Below are 22,662 nucleotides of genomic sequence, written 5' to 3' on the forward strand. Positions count from 1 at the left end.
CCCATCATTACACTGCTACTTCGGTACTCAGCATTAATTGATTCCAAGAGGCACGAAAAAAAATGAGTACCAAACAAATCATGTGACTTACCATGTGACCTTTGTTTCGGCCAGGAAGAACTTCCTGTTTGTCTCTTTTCCTATGTCACCGACCTGCCCAGCATTACTGACTTCCTGTCCACCCTCTGTGGCTATCCCTCTCTTCCTTTTGCAGCAACCTTTACAGCATGGCCGACTTCCTGTCCGTTCCCCGTGACCATCCCCCTTTTCCTATCAGCGTGTGGGAAGTTCCAAACAAACAAGTACAGGGATAACATTTTCACATCAAAATGCATTGAATACCAAATTCAATGAGTTTTGAAGCAGTCAAGTACCGAGGTACCACTGTGTGACAAAAATTTTAAAATCCCTATTATATTTATTGAAAAGAAATCATCTGACTTCCCATTTCCTTTTTAACACTATTGTTTAAATAGATCTCCAAAATTCTATTAAGAATGAATAGCAGAGGTTGTCTGTTATTGAGATAGATAAAAGTATTCAAAGTGCTGTACGGCAATCATTATTATGTGGTACGGCTTCTGGTGATAATAAAGTTCTAAAAATTACTGTGATATTTTGCTGTAAGTGCATACAGAAAATTAGCAACAGTTAAATTCTCAGTCATTTTATTAGTCAGAAGTAATTTTATATTATACCATGGAAAAGGGACATTGTTTATATATGAAAATGAATATGTTCTAGCTTTTCTGTTCTTATTTATAAAGATAGCTAACATTTCATCTAGAAATGTACATTTCAGGTGGTTTAGAAGGGAAATATGAAATACTTGTAGTGACAGGTTCTCTTGTGTTTTTTAAACTTAGGTGAATGAAAGAGGCGGGCAGATAATACAGTATGATAAATTCTACATACATGAAATACAGGATTTGATTGATATAAGAAATGACTACTTCAGCTGGATCCAGCAGCAGGCATACGGAATGGTAAATGTCTTAATTTTTGCTCCCAGTGTATCTTTAAAGTATGTCACATGACCGTGAATTGTAGATAGTGTGGTTCTTCATTTTTATTATTTCCAACCATTAGTGAGCATGCTGCATGATTTTGCCCATACAAAATTAGGCTCTGGTGAGAAATATGTGTCATTTTCTGGCTGTGTTTTCTAGTAGGGATTTTTCCTCTGACAAAATATGTCTAAAATAGATTTATGTTGGGATAAAGCTATTTAGAATGGTTCTCAGTTTTTCTGTTACTTTTCTTACCTGACATAATGTCTATATGTCATATGTTTATATGTCTTTATCAGCATTGGAGAAGCTGATATATGCTTTTAAAATAGCTACAGGATATGCTTGCTGCCTGTGATAATTGGGACTGGGAACTGTGCCATTAAACAACATGGTAGTGAAGCACAATGTCATGTTACTGTGCCAACTTAAGACAGGAGTTCTAGCAGTTGCCGTTGCCATTGTTAAAGCAAATTGCACACAGTCGTAATGTCCCATGAGCACCTTTTGTAATCTTCTGCTCGCTTCCCCATTGATTTTGCCTGTTGGAATCTGTCAATGAAGGTGGCAAATGGCAACCAAGGGATGCTGCAATGTTGTAATTGGGAGCTGCTTGCCCAGCGCCTAAATCACAATCGTGATTATGAGGATGTTGCAACAGCCGCAACTATGAGACTGGTTTGATGTCTCGTTTCTTCAGTGCCGTCTAATTTCAAGCAGAATAAGTGGTCATTAAACAGGAACTGTCTGTGTCAAGTAGGCGGAATAGTTTAGGCAGAATAGTAAAGGAAGTGACATAAACTGCAGTGAGAAGGATAAGATGCAGAACTTGAACTTGTTCAGTCACTTGCAATTGCAAAGTAAGATTGTATTCAGTGACACCCCCCCCTTTGAGCTATTTAAAGTGTTTGAGCTGCATTGCAGAAGATAATAGCCAATTAAGTAAATTTTTAAAACCCCTTTTATTCTGGGTTTAAAAAGTGAAAGATGTCCTTGAATTAAGCTGTGATTAGGAAAAATAGCAGCAGCAGCAGCACAGGAATAGTTTGCATTCTTCTAGGACAGACATGTCAAACTCAAGGCCCGTGGGCCAGATCCAGCCCCTGATTTCTTTAGATCTGGCCCGCAAGCAGGCTAGGAGGAGGAGGTGCTTGAGTAGTTCAGTTCTTTGGGTGTGGCAGCAGCAGTGGCAGCAGCATTAGCAGGGGGCGTGCAGCGGGAGCCTCTCCAATGCCTGGAGCTGGCATGGGTCTGTGATGACTCAGACCGGCCAGGTGGGCATGGTTGGGTAGGCGTGGCCAGGTAGAAGCAGCTGGTCCAGCCCCAGGACAGCTTGATCTGCACAGAACATGTTGCACCATCCAACTCAACATGGGGACAACTTGGTGCCCCACAAGTTCCTCGCCTCCCCAAACTACTGGCAGCCAAGCGCCCGTGTGTGCATGCACGCACGCGCGCGCACACACACACACACACACACACCATTCCAAATTTGGGGAATTTTATCCAGAGAGGAAGGAAAGGTCCTTCTCCCCAAGCCCAGGCATGATTGACAGCTTGCCAGCTCCGATGTGGATGAAAGTCACCAAACGTGGAATGGGGTGTGCGTACGTGCATGGAAACGTTCTTCTCCCGGTCCCAGACAACTTGAGCGTGGGCGTTTCCCTGTCTGTTGTCCCCTCTGGGCAAAGAAGGAGGCAGAGGGCGACGCTGCTGCGCATGGAAGCACAGAATCAAACTTTGCCTTGAGAGATCTCTGGAGAACATGAAGAGGAGGCTGGGGAGCAGCGTTCCCCGGTCCTGCACGAGGGAACTGGGCCCTTCTCGAAAAGGATATGGGCTTGTTAGGGTAGGCTTTCTTAACACAGCTCCCCGCCACCCCTTCTTCTCTCCAGAGATCTTTGTAATTCAGCCAAGAACTTTGGGGTGCTGCACGCACTCATACTCCAGGCCAAGCTTGGCGACTTCTATCCACATAAAAGCTGCCAATCATAACTGAGCTTGGGGAGACGGGTCTCTTCTTCCTCTGTGGATATAAGTCCCCAAACTTGGAATGTGGTGTCTATGTGACTGCCGACAGTTTGGGGAGGCAAGTTGGTGGGGCACCGAGTTGTCCCCTTGTCAAGTTAGCCAGTGCGACTTGTTCTGTGGTGACCCAGGCATCCTGAGTTAGTGGAGCTGGGCCAGCTTCACCTACCCAGCCACGCCCACCTGGCCACACCGAGTCAGCCACTCCAAGTGAGCGGCATCAAGCCGGCCACGTCGAGCTGGCCGTGTCAAGCCAGCCATGGCCACCTAGTAGTGGCAACCTGGTTATAATCACCCAGCCACATCCATCTGGCAACCATAATGCTGATGCGGCCCTCAATGAAATTGTGTTCAACACCCCTGTTCTAGGTTGCTCTTCTTACACGTTTCTGCTTTCCTGGAATTTCATGATAATTTTCCATTTGATTACTAGTGAAATTCTGATTTTGTTGATACTGAGCTTTCTGAACAGAGAAAAGAATCTCCTGCAAGCATCTGTAGAAAAATAGTAAAGAACATTTCCCTTCCCCTTTCTACCTTGGGCGGGGAAGGAGAAAATGGCATGTAGCTTTAAAAACAAAACAAAACAAAAAAACCCCGGCTACCATAATGTCAGGCTAACAAACAAATTTTGTTGGGGCACTTCCTTATCTTCACATTTCATATCTAACTTTGTTTTCTGTATTAAGAAAATCCATCTCGCTGGTCCATTAGGAAACTTAACAGGTATTAATTAGTGTTACATGCATTTTGTATTTAAAAAATGTCAAGTACAAACCTGAATATGAAAGTACTTTTATACTGTTTATAATATGTGTGTGTGTGGTGGGGGGGGGAGTGATATATCTCGGTTGGAAATGTGATAGATTACCTGGATTGTGAGTGTCTCTTGCTCAGAAATGTTTATCTCAAGTTTCTGGTATATTTCTTGTTTGAGCTGTCAAGCACTAATTGAGATAATATCCAAGGTCAGAACACGGTCTCTTAGTTTATACTGAAAGTTGTACTAAATCTGAGCTTCAAAGTAAATATTTTAGAACTGCAAATAACTTTAACTTTCATTAAATAAGTTTAATCAAAATGCTAGGATCTGGCTAATAAGCCTTTCTGCCCTCAAGTTTCTCCATATCTACTCAGATACATAGGCTATCCTTGTTTGACTTCGCAGTGTCAGTGAGGCAGTGGCATCTGTTGTTTCTCCACTTCTTCAGCTCAGCAAAAGCAGGCTCTGAAATCATCACTGCCATCCCGCTATGTATGGTAGTATTTTTAGATCAGAAATTCCTCTTTCTTTCTTTTTTTTCTTTGTATTTCAAATCTGAAATATTTTTGGAATTGCTTTGGAGAGTAGCCAAGAGGCAATTTTAAATTAAATGAAATAGAAATATTGATTGAGAAACATCCTTTTGCTGTTAATAACTCAAGAAATGGAAAACTGAGTTTAATTTTCCTGTTAAGAGTGTTATTTTGTCCAAGTGATTGGAGAGAATATTGGGAATAAATGTTCTAAGTGGCTGATACTTTAAAGCTGGAGATCCTTATTCTTCGGCAGCAAACCGGTTTATTGTTTGACACAATCTCATTAGAACATGCCTTCCTGTCTCTGCCTCATCCTTTCATTTAATGGTTTTCTGCATGCTCAGCACTTTCAGAAGAGAAAACACTAGAATTTTAGTATTCCCAGAGTGGCCAAAGACCCATAAAGAAGAAACCCAAGAAAGATCAAAGGACACTCCACCATAGCAATCTCACAAGGACAGCAATCCTGTTGTCCTTGGGAAGTGGCATAGTGATGTACAGTACTTGGGGGTGGGGTGGCATGGAGGTGATAATGCTTATCTTAGTCTTTGCTCATTGTTGGCTCATCAGCTCCATTCCCTGTAAGCATAGAACAAATAGACCAGAAGTACTTACTTCTTGAGGTTTGGCATTGTAAGTGGAAACTCACATGCCCAAACTAACTGTACCTTTTCTTCTTAATTACTGCTGCCTTTTGTGCATTGTTGTGGCTAGGATATCAGCCATGGATTAAATGAGGTAAGTGGTTAATAATTAGAGTAACAGTTTAGAACCAGACACAATAAAATTAATTTCTTGACTCTGTTCATAGACCTTGAGATTACCGATAATACCCATGTGGAAATTATCTGATCAGATCTGGATGATCAAAGAAGAAACTGCATATAATTAATATATCGATAATAAAGATTGCTCAACTGCATCTATTGACTTACATGTTTAAACTTAGCTTCTTCTTGTAGCCAACCTTTATTTCATAAATTAAGCACTGTTTTTTCAGATTTTTTTTTCAAGTAATTCTCCCCCCACCCTTTTTTTTTAGGTGTCAGATGGACCAGTTACAATTTGCACCTATCCTTTTGTATTTGACGCTCAGGCAAAGACAACACTCTTGCAAACAGATGCAGTCCTGCAGATGCAGGTATATTAATATGGCTTTACTATTTTTAAAATGATGTGCGGAGCAAGTATGATTATTCCTTGATTTAACTAAAGAGTGTGTGATTTCCCTTTACAGAATGTAACTTTTCCTGCATCTTCATTATTTGAAAGATGCTTTATAATTTATTTTATTTTATTTATTTATTTCTTATAAAAGGGAAACTCTGGGCACTGGTTTTCGCTGAGGGTGGTGCTTGGCCTTGAGTGGCTGCTCTAGCCATCACCTTCAAGAATGGGAAGAGAATATTAGTATAGTCAGAATCAGAGCTAAATATTACTTAATTCAGTTGACATAAGTAAATGCATACCAGTCACGTAATTCCCTTTCTGGGATAAGGAACATTGTACCAAAAAAAGTAAGAAATTATAAGCCAAAGAAATTAAGGCAAGAGATGGGGGGGGGGGGGAAATATTGATAACTTTAGTTTATACTGGCACTATACCCATCCATGTCTTTCCATCTTTGCAATATCTTTATTTCTACAGAATCTGTAAACTGCTTTTACACTGCCTTTTTGTATAAACTTTTCCCATCTTTTTTTGTTCCTTAAAAAATCAATTTCTGCTGCATTCCACTTACTTTTATGTGTTTGACAGTCATTCCTTCCTTACCGCAGATTATGTACTATCCACTATATTTTTTATCAGCATTCATGTTCTAGTTTGCCCTTTATATGTAACTTTAGTTGTTCAGTTCATTTTCCTGTCCAACACAATTATCTCGATCTTTGATACATTAATTTTCAGCTTAAATCACTTAATTGCTATGCACAATCTCATACTCTTCAAATCATTAACGTTCTTAGTTACCCACATGGATCACCTGCATTAAAACTATAGCTTGTTCAGATTCCCAGCAACACTTCCTAATATCACTGTAAGCATGTAGAGTATGTTGAAGTAATCCTTTCAGGAGGTGACTAAGGTATGAGTGACTGAAAGCAATGCTTCCCAGTCCAGAAAGGGTCATAGCTGATGCACAAAGGTGTGCAAAAGCCTTCCTGATTTTGACTACCATCTGATGTTTGAGTCTAGGAGGATCACAAGTTGCACACTAATTCCATTCCTCGGATGGAAAACTCTTAGACCCAGAGAATCCTAAAATGCACGGCCACTCAGTTTTGCCAGGATTGAACTGATACCTATTCTCCCCATGGAGCCCTCCATGACCTCTAGACATTGAGACAGAATCTCCAAAATATCACTTGGTCAGTCTGGAGAGGAAATGCAAAGCTAGATATCAACGCTTCATGTTGATGTTAAATAGACTGTTACGCCCAAAGGGACACTGTAGAGAAGGGACTGTGGGCTAAATCCCTACCACCTAACCCCATCAGCATCAACTAGAACCAACTCTGGCTAATTCCCCCCCCCCCCCCGGCCACTCACACAGACACACAAGCCATCTGATCTTGTTCTTCATTATCACCATTTACCGTCCACTCACATATAAATTCCTGGATTTTTATGTACTCCTAGCAGCTTAAATGACACCAGTTTGTACCTTCTGTTATACATTTTAAACCATTCACTGTTATATCCATTCATTTATATTCTATATAGATTTATCAGATGAATGCCACATGAACAGTCCACCTTCATTGAGATCTTTTATATTCTTCCCCTTTCTCTTAGTTTTAGTTTGCTAGTTTATCTTAAGTTTTTACAAATACATAGGTATTTTATTCATTTCATTTTAATTGTTTCATTCCTTCATTCCTTCCGTCATTAATTTATGCCATTTGCCATTTTGCATTCCAATCATAATATCTTATAATTGCCATTAGATAGGCCCCCCTAACACTGAGCTCCATTGCCAATCATGGCTTGAATCACTTGAGTTTCCATGTAATTTTTTTTAATAAGATATAAAAGGTGTATACCAGGGTACCAGGACAATTCCAAACATTCTCAAGCTGTTCTGTTCAATCAGGGTCTTCAACCACAGAGTATTTTGTAAGTCAATGTCGTTGCCTTCATGCCACCAGCTTGGAGAAACATACAGTCATGGCCAAAATTGTTGGCACCCCAGAAATTTTTCCAGAAAATCAAGTATTTCTCACAGAAAAGTATTGCAGGAACACATGTTTTGCTATACACAGGTTTATTCCCTTTGTGTGTATTGGAACACAACAAAAAAGGGAGGAAAAAAAGCAAATTGGACATAATGTCAAACAAAACTCCAAAAATGGGCCGGACAAAATTATTGGCACCCTTTCAAAATTGTGGGTAAACAAGATTGTTTCAAGCATGTAATGCTCCTTGAAACTCACCTGGGGCAAGTAACAGGTGTGGGCAATATAAAAATCACACCTGAAAGCAGATAAAAAGGAGAGAAGTTCACTTAGTCTTTGCATTGTGTGTCTGTGTGTGCCACACTAAGCATGGACAACAGACCGAGGAGAAGAGAACTGTCTGAGGACTTGAGAACCAAAACTGTGGACAAACTGTGAGTCTCTCCTACTGAGATACGGCCTGGGGGCGCAGTTGGGCCTGCTGCTGGCATACCTACCACCTAATCGTGCAGCGGCAGCCCTGCCCGAGCTACTTGATGTCCTCTCAGGGTTGGTGGTTGAATTCCCAAGACTCATGGTCTTGGGCGACTTTAACCTACCGTCCCTGGGAGGATCGTCCGATCTGGCTCGGGAGTTCATGGCTTCCATGGTGGCCATGGACCTGTCGCAAATAATTTCTGGACCGACTCATGAGAGAGGCCACACCCCAGACTTGGTGTTCTTGTCTGGACGGTGGCGCGATGATATCGGTGGGGGTGCCACGACTATTATGCCCCTGTCATGGACCGATCATCACCTCGTGCGGCTAGACTTCCCCTTTGCCACCCCCCGCCGTGGGTGCGCGGTGCCAACCAGATGGTACCGCCCTAGGCGCCTAATGGACCATGATAGGTTCCAGGCAGCGCTTGGGGACGCACATGCACTCCCTGCTCACAGCTCGGCGGATGCCTTAGTGGAAGCCTGGGAGAAGGCAGCCACGGAGGCTCTGGACCGAGTTGTACCCTTGCGGCCTCTGACCCGGCGCAGATCCCAGCGAGCCCCATGGTTCACCGCGGAGCTCCGGGAAATGAAGCGTCGGAGACGGGGCCTAGAGAGCCGTTGGAGATCCAGTCGATCCGAATCCGACCGATTGCGATTAAGAATCCTCACCAGGTCTTATCTCGCTGCGATAAGGGTGGCAAAATCCAACTACTTTTCCACCCTCATCGCGTCCGCAGATAATCGCCCGGCTGCCTTGTTCAGGGTGATTCGCTCCCTACTGAACCAAGAGGTGAGGGAGGAACCCTTGCAGGGTCGAGCCGAGGAATTCGGTCAATATCTGCTGGATAAAATTGCTCGGATCCGAAACGGCCTGGACTCCAACTGGGCTGAGTTGGAAGAACAAGGCATGGACAGTCTTGTCGACGTCATCTGGGAGGAATTTGATCCTGTGACTCCTAAGGAAGTGGACAGGATTATGAGGAGGTTGAGCTCCTCCACATGCTTACTGGACCCGTGCCCTTCCTGGCTGGCATATGCAGCTCGAGAGGGGACACGAGGCTGGTTCCTGGCGGTCATCTCCGCTTCTCTGAGTGAGGGTCACTTCCCCACCGCCTTGAAGGAGGCGGTGGTGAGGCCTCTCCTCAAGAAGCCCACCTTGGACCCATCCTCATTGAATAACTTTCGTCCAGTCTCCAATCTTCGCTTCCTTGCGAAGGTTGTTGAGAGCGTGGTGGCGCACCAACTCCCTCAGATCCTGGATGAAGCGGTTTACCTAGACCCGTACCAATCGGGCTTCAGGCCGGGCTACAGCACGGAGACGGCATTGGTCGCTCTGATAAATGATCTCTGGAGAGCCCGGGACAGGGGCCATTCCTCTGTCCTAGTCTTATTAGACCTCTCGGCGGCTTTCGATACCATCGACCATGGTATCTTGCTGCGACGCCTCAGGGGACTGGGAGTGGGAGGCACGGTTCTGCGTTGGTTCTCCTCCTTTCTCCAGGGTCGCTCGCAGTCGGTGTTGGCAGGGGGACAGAGGTCGACCCCGAGGCCTCTCGCTTGCGGAGTCCCTCAGGGGTCGGTCCTCTCGCCTCTCCTGTTCAACATCTACATGAAACCGCTGGGCGAGATCATTCGCAGCTTTGGAGTAGGGTACCATCAGTATGCTGATGACACCCAGCTTTTCATCTCAACTCCAAACAACATCAGTGATGCCCTCGACGTGATGTCTCGCTGCCTGAAAGCGGTCCGGGAATGGATGGGGAGGAACAGGCTTCAACTGAACCCGGACAAGACTGAATGGCTGTACGTACCGGCAAGCCAGGATATTCAGAACATCCCATCCCTTAACATCGGGGACAAGTTACTGCCCCCTGTTGATAGGGCCCGCAACCTGGGTGTCCTCCTTGACTCGCAGCTCTCCCTGGAAGATCACATAGGAGCTGTGACCAAGGGGGCCTTCTCCCGGGTTCGACTAGTTCGCCAATTACGGCCTTATCTGGACCTGGATGCCTTACGTACAGTCACCCATGCTCTTGTGACCTCTCGCCTAGACTACTGTAACGCTCTCTACTTGGGGCTGCCCTTGAGATCCACTCGGAAGCTTCAACTGGTGCAAAGTGCAGCGGCACGGACACTCTTGGGAGCCTCCCGATACTCCCATATCACACCTCTCCTCCGTGCACTGCACTGGCTTCCAGTTGCCTTCCGTGTGAAGTTCAAGGTGCTAACAATGACTTACAAAGCCCTACATGGCATGGGTCCGGACTACCTACGGGAGCACCTTCTGCCAATGTCAGCACCCCACCGTCCTGTGCGCTCCCACAGAGAGGGCCTCCTCAGGGTGCCACCGCTCAAGGAATGTCGGCTGGTGGCCCCCAGGGGGAGGGCATTCTCAGTGGGTGCGCCAGCCCTCTGGAACAGCTTACCAACCGAAATCCGGATGGCCCCCGACCTCCGCACCTTCCGGCGCGAATTAAAAACTTATCTGTTCCAGCAGTCCGGCCTGGCCTGATAGCTCTAATCTGGGGTCCCAGTTTGTATTTTACTATTGTTTGTTTTCACTATTGTTCATTCTGTATGCCTACCTTATTCTGTACACCACCCCGAGTCCCTCGGGAGAAGGGCGGTTTATAAAAACAAATAAATAAATAAATAAATAAATAAATATCACCAATCTCAAGGTTACAAGTCCATCTCCAGAGATCTAGATTTGCCTTTGTCCACAGTGCGCAACATTATCAAGAAGTTTGCAACCCACTGCACTGTAGCGAATCTCCCTGGTTGTGGATGGAAGAGAAAAATTGATGAAAGTTTGCAACGCAGGATAGTCCGGATGGTGGATAAGCGGCCCTAAACAAGTTCCAAAGGAATGCAAGCTGTCCTGCAGGCTCAGGGAGCATCAGTGTCAGAGTGAACTATCCCTCGACATTTAAATGAAATGAAACGCTATGGCAGGAGACCCAGGAGGACCCCACTGCTGACACAGAGACATAAAAAAGCAAGATTACAGTTTGCCAAAATGTACTCAAGTAAGCCAAAATCCTTCTTGGAAAATGTCTTGTGGACAGATGAGACCAAGATAGAGCTTTTTGGTAAAGCACATCATTCTACTGTTTACCGAAAATGAAATGAGGTGTACAAAGAAAAGAACACAGTAACTACAGTGAAATATGGTGGAGGTTCAATGATGTTTTGGGGTTGTTTTGCTGCCTCTGGCACTGGGTGCCTTGAATGTGTGCAAGGCATCATGAAATCTGAGGATTACCAAAGGATTTTGGGTCGCACTGTAGAGCCCAGTGCCAGAAAGCTGGGTTTGCGTCCGAGATCTTGGGTCTTCCAGCAGGACAATGACCCCAAACATACGTCAAAAAGCACCCAGAAATGGATGGGAAGAAAGCGCTGGAGAGTTCTGAAGTGGCCAGCAATGAGTCCAGATCTGTATCCCATTGAACATCTGTGGAGAGATCTTAAAATTGCTGTTGGGAAAAGGCGCCCTTCCAATAAGAGAGACCTGGAGCAGTTTGCAAAGGAAGAGTGGTCCAAAATTCTGGGTGAGAGGTGTAAGAAGCTTATTGATGGTTATAGGAAGCGACTGATTTCAGTTATTTTTCCCAAAGGGTGTACAACCAAATATTAAGTTAAGGGTGCCAATAATTTTGTCCGGCCCATTTTTGGAATTTTGTTTGACATGTCCAATTTGCTTTTTTTTCCTCCCTTTTTTTGTTGTGTTCCAATACACACAAAGGGAATAAACCTGTGTATAGCAAAACATGTGTTCCTGCAATACTTTTCTGTGAGAAATACTTGATTTTCTGGAAAAATTTCTGGTGTGCCAACAATTTCGGCCATGACTGTACAATGTACTGAAACACCCTCAATATATAGTGCAGTTTAAATTTATAAAACATAAGTTAATGAAATGCAGCCAGTATAGTTTTTTTCTCACAGTGTTCCTTTAATCACACTGAACGTTGCAGTTTAATTTTAAAAAAAATGGGTGTCACATTGATGGAGATTTAAGTCCTTGGGCTTGTGGCTTGTGGCTGGGTTCTCTTACATCGGGGGTCTTCAAACTTGTCCCTTTTATGACTTGTGGACTTCAACTCCCAGAATTCCTCAGCCAGGAATTCTGGGAGTTGAAGTCCACAAGTCCTAAAAGGGCCAGGTTTGAAGACCCCTGTCTGAACATGCTGCATTCCTGTCACTGCAGTTGCCAAACAACCCTTGAAACATCATCATCCTTATTGTTGAGCACGGATGAGGTCAGAGCAAGCTTTAGGCAGCAAGAAATTTCTGGGTTAGGAACAATGGGCTTGTTCATCTGGGGCAGAAGATGGAGAAAAACTTTGCTCTAAAGGGCAAATACTGGAAATCACCATTAATACAATTTTACTAACATAGTATGAATTCTCTTAAACGTAAACTCTTGTCTTTGTCCCATGTGCACTACTATCCCTGCATTTAAGGATTTTACTTGGTTTTTCCCAGATGGCTGTTGACCAGGCTCACAGACAGAATTTCTCATCTATTTTTCTCCCAGTATTTGAATCTGTCAATCCATGTCTGATCTTAATTGTGCGCAGAGAAAATATTGTGGGGGATGCCATGGAAGTTCTAAGGAAAACAAAAAATCTAGATTACAAGAAACCTCTCAAGGTATGTCATGTTGGCATATTTTAAATTCTTGAGCCACACATCAGCTTAACAATTGTGATTCTCCCTCCTCTGCTCTTTCCCTTCTAAAGGTTCATCTTGGAAATGCTCATTTTGGGATGCCAACATCTTGAGCAGAAAAACAGCTGGCCCATAAAGGATTTCAGTAGTCCCAGCCATTCAGAAATACTATCACTGTTATTTATTTTTTTTAAAAAACTGGAGCTTCATTAATGTATTTGAATATCAGAAATTAAGAGCAATGTGAGATCCGTGACAAATTTGTTTTTTTTAAAAAAAATATATATTCCGTTATCCATGCAACAAATCTGTATTTGAATGTAACAATTATAACATAGTATGCTAACTTCATTGCCAATGTTAGGTTATTTTTGTAGGTGAGGAAGCTGTTGATGCAGGTGGAGTCCGCAAAGAGTTTTTCCTACTTATTATGAGAGAACTGTTAGATCCCAAGTATGGAATGTTTAGATATAATGAAGATTCGAGACTGATCTGGTTCTCAGATAAGGTATGTAGTCTGTATGATGGGGGTATTTTTGCTAGTGTGATGGCAGCGAATAGATTTTGGTTTGCCTTGCAAACTGATCCTAAGTGTGGTTAAAAAAGACTATTCTAATTAAACCAGTGCACATCAATTATTGTCTTATGCTTCCTGATGGGATTTCTGCATCAGGCTTTGTGCTTCAGCTTGGATGGGTTACCTTCCTACATTTCTAGGGTTGGCAGCTATATCTGATTGTGTGCTTTCTGGCTGAGGTCTAATATTTGTCACTTGTTGGGGAGAAGAGCATTTGCAAATGAGTGGGGGAGCAGGATCTATGTTTTGTACTTAGATATGGGACTTCTAAGCTGTGATTTGCTTTTTTCTAGGAAAACGTGCTGTTTTTCCATTTGCAAGGTTAAAATTAATATACAGTTAATGGCGTTATATGAAAAGCAATAGCATCAGCAATGTAATTTGCTCATTACAACAATTGTGGAATAAATAGACCTTTTTTTTTTTTAAAAAAAAAAGCAGATAGTTAAAGAATAAAAATTGGTACCAGATGAGCTTCTAGAAGAATAATTTTGCAATGGAAGGGCCATGTGGAAAAGGTCCTTTTCGCAATCACCATCTGCCCTGCTTCAGAAAATGTCTAAAATGTGAGCAGTAATTTCAGAGCCCAAGTGGTTCCTCAGTTCTGGTTACAGTAACATTAGGGGTGATGGCCAAAATATTACAGCATATATATTTATATATTTATTTATTTATTAAATTTTTATACCGCCCTTCTCCCGAAGGACTCAGGGCGGTGTACAGGGCAATAAATATCAAAAACGAAGTACAAAAGTTAAAAACAATTAAATATTATGCCCGATATATACAGTAATTAAAAAACCATGTTAAAACCCCAACCCCTAACCCATCAAACCAGGCTGGATTGCTCAAATAAATAAGTTTTTAGATCCTGCCGGAAGGAGCGAAGGTCGGGGGCCATCCGGAGCTCGACCGGCAAGCGGTTCCACAGGTCTGGCGCGCCCACAGAGAAGGCCCTCCCCCTGGGGGCCACCAGTCGACATTCTTTGATCGGAGGCACCCTGAGGAGGCCCTCTCTGTGGGAGCGCACTGGACGAAGGGAAGTTGCAAGACTCTATCAGCGCAACTGATTAATTGTACAGAGTTGTGTGGACCTCTAAGGATGCCAGATACAGTGGGAGCTTTAAATTGCTAATTTGATACTTCAGGGAGAAGTAGATACCAGTCTGAAACCGATAAGATAAATTTCAGCATTTTGGCTTTCTAAAAGGTTCAAATTTTACTTGAGATTTGACATTTACTGAACTTAGATAATACGCATGCATTTCTTCATGGAACAGTGTAGCTTAACCTTATTTTGCTTTGCTTTCTGTTGAGTTACTTTTTGTGTTCACAGACCTTTGAAGACAGTGACTTGTTTCACCTGATTGGTGTTGTTTGCGGACTAGCAATATATAATTTTACTATTGTAGAACTTCACTTTCCATTGGCTTTATATAAGAAGCTTCTGAATAAGAAACCTTCCCTGGAAGACCTCAAAGAGTTAATGCCTGATGTTGGCAGGTGAACACAGTTGTAGTTGATATTATAATACAGAAATTAAAATGATCTGTGCTTTGGCTTGTTTCATTAGTGAAAAGAATGAAGTTCAGTATTGTTAATCGGAAGATGACATGTTGCTTACTTTGCTCTGCTTAGGTTATTAATACACACACACACTTGTGGTTTAATCAATCTCCATTTAATATTCTTGATTAAAAACATGAATAGGATGATGAGAAGCATTTGGTGGCTATTCTATCAATTTTTGATTTGAGATCATTTCTTCCCATTGGACCAGCCTGTTTTCTGGCTTCATATTTTCTCTGAAATCCTGTGTAGAAGGAAAAGAGGATGTTTGTAGGAGTATAAGAGCAAGCACTTTCTCCTCTGTTGTCAAGGACAGACTGTGAGATAGAAGAAGGTGATGAATGAAAACATACAAAGTCTGGCAGGCATTTTCATTGCTTTTGCCTAGTTTGGAATTACAGTACAACTCAATTAAAATAAAAACATTTTAAAAATGAGACACTTTACTTATGCATATTTAAAAACATATCCTTTAAAACTTTGGAACGAAGGCCGTCAAAATTAAAATTAGGCAACGTGACACGGTTTGCCTTAAGATGGTGCCGTCAAGATGAGTTTTTGCATAGTTGAGGAAAATTAGGCCATATGTTGGAATGTTAGGAAAAAAATGCCGGCACATGCTATTAAATGGTGCCTGGAATTAGAATAGGTAGTGACCTTGTAGTACTGTAAATGAAATATTTACATATGGAGTCTTTTCAATCTAATTGTCAAAACAGCATGCACCTGTGACGAACTGTCTTAAGTTTGCAAAAGGAGAAAATATTTATTTTTTGGGGGGGGTGAGCATGAAGGGTTGGGAGGAGACCAGAAAAGGTACCCTTAGAGCAGAAAATTCTCAAGGAAGAATGAATGCTGGATAATTGAACTGAGGGGGCTCCATCCTGCATTGCAATGTTTTGTGGATGTACCTCCTTGTTCTCAGTTTTGATAGAAGAATAGCAAAAGCTTTCACGTTTGTAGAGTCTAACTAAATTCTGCTGTTGCTGAAATGAAAGATCAGAATATTTGATTTTCCAGGAGTATGCAACAATTGCTAGATTATCCAGAAGATGATGTGGAAGATACCTTCTGCCTCAACTTTACAGTAAGCATTATCTGTTAGCACATGTGTCAGTTCATTTCAAAGTGGAATGAATATTAATCTAAAAATGGAATACTTTTATTGATCAAGTGTGATGAGACACAAGGAATTTGTCTTTAGTGCAAAAGCTCTCAGTGTACGTGTCAAAACAGCAAAGTAATAATATTCATAATAACATAATATATATAATAAAAACATAATAAGAAAGGATAATCATAATAATGATGCTAATAGAGAAAGTAGTGGAACAGATAAGAAGGATAAAAGTAATACATTATGTGCACAATTATTAGGCAAGTGAGTGTTTTGACCATATCAACATTTTCATGCATATTTTCCACCTCCAAGCTGTAGAAACTTGAATGATTAGTGGATATAACCATATTCAGGCAATGTATATCTATGTAACGAGGGAGGGTGTGCCCTAAGGAGATCAACACCCTATATCAAGGTGTGCATAATTATTAGGCAGCTTCTTTCCTCAGGCAAAATGGGCCAAAAAAGAGATTTAACTCACTCTGAAAAGTTAAAAATTGTAAAAAGTCTTTTCAGAGGGATGCAGCACTTGAAATTGCTAACATATTGGGGCATGATCACAGAACCATCCAACGTTTTGTTGCAAAACTTGTATGAGGGAATTGAAGGGGAACTCATCAAATTTGCAGGTGGAGTAGCCAACAACCCAGAAGACGAACTCAGGATCCAGAGGGATCTTGGCAGACTTGAACAGAGGGCAACAAAATGAGTTTCAGTGTGGAGAAAAGCAAATTTTTTACATCTAGGCAGGAAAAATCAAAGGTACAAGTACAGATTGAGCCAGACTTGGCTTAAAGACAGCAACTGTGAAAGGGACCTTGGAGTCCTAGTGGACGATCACTTGACAATGAGCCAGCAGTGTGCAGCAGCAACCAAAAAAGCTAATACAATCCTGGGTTGTATAAACAGAGGTATAGAATCAAGTTCACGTGAAATATTAGTACTGCTTTATAAAACCCCTAGTAAGACCACACCTGGAAAAATGCAGCCAGTTTTGGTCACCATATCACAAAAAAGATGTTGAGAATTTGAAAAAAAATTCAGAGAAGAGCAACTAAGATGATCAAAGGCCTGGAGACTAAAACATACGAAGAACGACTACGGGACTTGGGTTTGGCAAGTCTAAAGACAAGAAGAAATAGGGGAGACATGATAGCAATATTCCAGTATCTGAGGGGCTGCCACAAGGCAGAGGAGGGCAGGTTGTTCACCAAAGCATCAGAGGGCAGGACGAGAAACAATGGTTGGAAACTGATCAAAGAGAGACGCAACCTGGAATTAAGGAGAAACTTCCTGACAATGAGGACAATCAACAAATGGAACAGCTTACCCCCAGAAATTGTGGGCGCTCCTTCACTGGAGACTTGTAAAAAGAGACTAGACATTCACCTGTCTGAGATGGTACAGGTTCTCCTGCTTGAGCAGGGGGATGGATTAAAAGACCTTCAAGGTCCCTTCTAGCTCTATTCTATTCTAAATAGTCAACAGGTTTGCAAGAAACATTTTGAGGAAAAAAGACGCACATTGACTGCCAAAGATTTGAGAAGAATCAAATGTGAAGCTACCAGGAACCCATTGTCCTTCAGTGCTATCATATTCCAGAACTGCAACTTAACCTGGAGTGCACAGAAGTACAAGGTGTTCAGTGCTCAGAGACATGGCCAAGGTAAGAAAGGCTGAAACCCAACCACCACTGAACAAGACACATTAGTTGAAATGGCAAGACTGGGCCAAGAAATATCTAAAGACAGATTTTTCAAAGGTTCTATTGACTGATGAGAGTGACCCTTGATGGACCAGATGGATAGGCCTGTGGCTGGATCAGTAACGGGCACAGAGCTCCACTTTGACTCAGATGCCAGCAAGGTAGAGGTGGGGTGCTGGTATGGACTGGTAGTAATAAAGATGAGCTAGTTGGACCTTTTCAGGTTGAAGATGGACTCTAAATAAATAACACTCAAACCTACTGCCAATTTTTAGAAGACAACTTTCTTCAAGCAGCAGTACAGGAAAAAGCATCTTTCAAAGAAGAGCATGATTTTTATGCATGGCTACCCAGTAAAGGCCTCATGACATGGCTCCCTTCTTCACCTGACTTAAACCCTATTGAGAACTTGTGGGCCCTTCTTAAATGGGAGATTTCAGGTGAAGGAAAACAGTACACTTCTCTGAAGACGGTCTGGGAGGCTGTGGCTGCTGCTGCACAAAACATTGATTGTCAACAGATCAAGAAACGCAGACTCCATGAATGGAAGGCTTATGACTGTTATTGAAAAGAAGGGAGGCTATATTGGTCACTGATCCTTTTCTTTGAAATGTCAGAAATGTTTATTTTGTACATTTTGAGTTGTTTGTTTATTATTCCTACTTTTAACAGATGCAAATAAATGAGTGGGGTGGGTAAATTTTCATTTTTCCTTTACTCGCATGATAATTCTGCAGTCTAATAGTTGCCCAATAATTGTGCACACATTGGCATTCTCCTAAGAAAGCCAAAACCTCACTTTTACTCTCTTAAACATTCAGGTTTAAGGTTTATCAGCATTTTGGATTGACCAGGAGCACCATAATGGTTCAATAATCCTCCAAAATACAACTTACCTAATAATTGTGCCCACAGTGCATAGCCATATTACATGATTCTGTATGTTTCTGTCTCTAGTGAAGATTTGATATGATGCTCTTTACAAAATGTTGAAATCTTCTGCAGCAAGCCGTAAGATACCTTGTTCTCTCCTGAACAGATTACGGTAGAAAACTTTGGTGCCACAGAAGTTAAAGAGCTAATTCCAAATGGCGCTGATATCCCCGTTGTCAAACAGAATAGGTAGGTTTTAATAGTGTACTTCATTTAGCATTTCATCTTTCTACTTTTAATTCAAAATTAACTAAAAGGAATCAAGTCACCAACATACTAGTGATGATCAGATAGCTCTCTCTGGTTTCATAAACTGTCTTATGAAACTGGGAATGAACATAGGTCCAAGTTTTCCTTCTGTTCTTAATTTTGGTGCTCTATCTGTGATACGTATGAAAGCATTAAAGAAGCTAGTGCTATGTTTAATTAACCTACTTTAAGTCAGACATACAGGATGTTTGGGCTTAATGTATAGCATAAATGAAGTTCCCAGAGTCAGGAAGAGGAGCGGCACTTTCATAACATTTATCTATCCGTGATTTAGCTGAATTAAGCCTTTGCCTGACTGAATAGTTGGAATATTTTATAGAATATTTTGTTGAAGGAAGAAGAAATGTTCGTACTGCCATCTACCTGATTCTTTCAATCTGTTATTCATGAGTTATAAGAAAAGAATAATTGCCATTGCTAAATGAGTATTTCTAAAGGGCTTTTCTTTTAATCTGATTTTAGGCAAGAGTTTGTGGATGCCTACGTGGACTACATATTCAATAAATCTGTGGCTTCTCTCTATGATGCATTCCATGAAGGCTTTCACAAAGTGTGTGGTGGTAAAGTTCTTCAGCTGTTTGAGCCCAATGAACTGCAAGCAATGGTGATTGGGAACACAAACTATGATTGGAAAGAACTAGAGAAGGTATGTGGGGTCTGCCAGAAATTAGCTGCTGTTCATGAATTAAGCCTTCTATTTGCCAAGGTTATTTTCTTGTCCTCTTTGGTAACAGAGAACGTTTGTTACGAAAAGAAAAAAAAATTAATACCTCACTATAGACATTGAGAGGGACGCGGTGGCTCAGTGGGTTAGGACGCTGAGCTTGTCGATCTGAAGGTCGGCAGTTTGGCGGGTCGAATCCCGAGTGCCGCATAACAGAGTGAGCGCCTGTTACTCGTCCCAGCTTCTGCCAACCTAGCAGTTCGAAAGCACGTAAAAATGCAAGTAGAAAAATAGGGACCACTACGGTGGGAAGGTAACAGCGTTCTGTGCGCCTTTGGCGTTTAGTCATGCCGGCCACATGACCACGGAGACGTCCTCGGACAAACGCTGGCTCTTCGGCTTTGAAACGGAGATGAGCACCGGCCCCTAGAGTTGGAAACGACTAGCACGTATGTGCGGGGGAACCTTTACCTTTACCTATAGACATTGAGCCTTTATTAAACCAAATAATAATATGGTTGGTGGTAAACTTTCAAATAGTGGATTAGAAAATGAAAATTTATGTATGCTGCAGTCCTTTGCATGTTTCCCCAGACATCCCATGATAAATATCACTTAAATTAGTGGAAGACTATAGCTATAGTTTGTAAATGGCTTATTTAAGCATGCATATTGCACAGTCCCTTGCAGTGTCCTAGCCTGCACTTCAATATCTGGTCAACGTAGTCTACCATTTGCAATGGAGAAGGAAGAAAGAATCCCAGGGAGAATATTCTTTAATAGTATGATTTTGATTTTTTTTGTCCTTAGAACACTCAATACAAAGGAGAATATTGGGCAGAACATCCAACAATTAAATTTTTTTGGGAAGTTTTTCATGAGTTACCACTGGAAAAGAAGAAACAGTTTTTGTGTAAGTATCTTTATAAAATGAATACATCTTGACTTAGCTGGGGTCCTGTTTTGCATATAATGCTAAATCTATCGTTCATCTCCTTTCCAGTGTAAGCAAGAGCCACCTTGTCAAAACCCATTCCTATTTTATTTCACTTCATTCCACCTCTCCTGGGTTTTGCCATGTTTCCAAGGGGGAGGGGGGGATGTGCCTGCAGGGCTATTGCTATTGCTTTCACTTTCTCCTTTCACTACAGTGTAAACCCTTATTTTGTTTATTGAGTCTGCATCCTGTTTCCTCCTTATCTCTGAACTCTTTAAACTGTCAGTTAAGAACAAAGGAGAATAAGGAATATAACTTCAGTGCCTGGTTTATGTCCACGCTCCCAGACAAAGGTGTGAAGAAGCCGCCGACCCTCACTGTGCAAACTGGAGACGGGCCATGTTATCTCCCTGGTTCCCACAACGGACTTAACACTTGGGGATTGGCTATCCCACATTGGGCCGTCAATCCATGGTGTGGGGTCCTGCTTGGGGACACTATAATCTACTGCGTTGGGTGGGAAATCTCAGATCCTGTCTATTATGCCTGCTATCTCCTACTCTTAATAAAAGTTCCTGCTTGGAAGAAATTGTTTCCAAGAGTTCTGCTTTCTTAAGATGTGGGCTTGACGTAGGCCCTGACATACCCAGAAGTATGAGGTTCCACTTCTAAACTGTCCAGAAGGCAGTTTACCTTCTGCTTACTTTGCTTTTTAACTGTTTTTAATTAATGGTTGATTTTTTTTGTTTTTTCTTTTTGTTTTAATTGTGTACACGATCCAAAATCATATGCAAGTGAGATGAGCGGCTGTATAAATTAAATGAATGGAGTTGAATGAATTTCTTTGAATGAAAACCATTTCTGCTCTTGGAATGGGAAAGTCTCTTTTCCCCTCAGCAGTCCCTGGTACAAGTCATGCAGAAGAGTGGGTAATCGTACTATAGAACTGGATGTCTAGTTATGTATTGTTGAGGTCTATCTTATGTTTTATTCACAGAAGCCTGGGTCAGGGATCAGAGTTAATTACTCAACTATAGTTCAGATGAACCAGAATTCCAGGAATCTTGGAGATAACTTTGGGTAGAAAAGGCTTTTTTCCTCACTTCTTCACACTAGAGGACCGGTATCAAACTCGCCGCTTCACAGGACGTGTTGCGACATATCACAACTTTTTTTGCATTGCCAGAGCTGGAGTGGGCACAGCCTCCACGTGATGCAATCAGCCTGTGGGCTGGCAGTTTGATACCCCTGCACTAGAGGAAAGAGAACATACCAGCCTGAAGCTTACAAGCAATATTATGCTGATACTACATATGGGTCTGCCTTGCAATATGAGCCGATGTTTCCTATAAAATGTAGAATGTATTATTTTTTATTTTGTTTTTATTTTATTTTAATCCCATTTATATCCTGCCCTGGCTTACAATCTAAAGCACAAATCAATGTGCTTAGCAATAGCCTTCATTCTATGTATATGCCTGCTTATTAGGGCTTTCAACCCCGCAGCAAGCGGCATTATTACAAAGTCAGCTTATTGCCCCCAACAATCTGGGTCCTCATTTTACCTACCTCGGAAGGATGGAAGCCTGAGTCAACCTTGAGCCTGGTGGGATGCGAACCTGCACTAATTGCAGGCAGCTGGTGTTACTTGAGGCATTAGCCCACTGTTCCACCAAGGCTCTCTTGGGAAACATGATGTCAGAATCCAGTTATATTTTCATTTCTATCTATCTTCTCTGATTTAAAAACTAATCCTTACTATCTTCTGGATTCTGTCATCCTAAAAAAGGGGAGAGGGTATGCATGGGGTTTTTACTACTTTCACTTCCTGTATTCAATACAAAGTAACCTTTTGTTGATTCACTTCCTGTCTGCTAACCATAACAATGTGGCCATCTACCTTTCATCCTATGCCTCTCTGAAACTCTTCTCTTTACCGACAGTAAGGGAAAGGGGGGGGGATCTGGGTAGAGAGAGGATTGAATGATCATGGGGACGGAGCCAGACTGATGTTATCTTTCCTGGAGTTAACACCTAGAAATCTGCCGGTTTGAATCGCCTGGAAGAAGTGCGGGGTGGGGGGCTGCTTGGGAACACTTTAAAACATTGAATGGTGGGGGGATCCCCCAGATCCTGTCTAACATGCCTTCAGTCAATTTCTCTTAATAAAAATTCCTGTTGGAAGAAACCATTTCCAAGAGTTCTATTTTCTTAAGATGT

The 22,662-nt window shown here is 42.1% G+C and overlaps 1 protein-coding gene across 3 annotated transcripts in view; it reads left to right on the forward strand.

Annotated features, from left to right (window-relative positions):
• Window positions 1-22,662, forward strand: part of HERC4 (HECT and RLD domain containing E3 ubiquitin protein ligase 4) — a 52,488-nt gene that overhangs the window by 26,555 nt on the left and 3,271 nt on the right. For all 3 annotated transcript variants that reach the window (XM_083364624.1, XM_083364625.1, XM_083364623.1), the window contains 9 exons: window positions 867-986; window positions 5,380-5,478; window positions 12,482-12,649; window positions 13,032-13,175; window positions 14,581-14,747; window positions 15,834-15,900; window positions 18,678-18,760; window positions 19,304-19,487; window positions 20,316-20,418. In XM_083364624.1, coding sequence (XP_083220750.1) covers window positions 867-986; window positions 5,380-5,478; window positions 12,482-12,649; window positions 13,032-13,175; window positions 14,581-14,747; window positions 15,834-15,900; window positions 18,678-18,760; window positions 19,304-19,487; window positions 20,316-20,418 — 1,135 coding nt within the window. The remainder of the gene's footprint in view (window positions 1-866; window positions 987-5,379; window positions 5,479-12,481; window positions 12,650-13,031; window positions 13,176-14,580; window positions 14,748-15,833; window positions 15,901-18,677; window positions 18,761-19,303; window positions 19,488-20,315; window positions 20,419-22,662) is intronic.

The sequence above is a fragment of the Vipera ursinii genome, assembly GCF_947247035.1.
Source record: "Vipera ursinii genome assembly, chromosome: 5".
NCBI classification, from domain to species: domain Eukaryota; kingdom Metazoa; phylum Chordata; class Lepidosauria; order Squamata; family Viperidae; genus Vipera; species Vipera ursinii.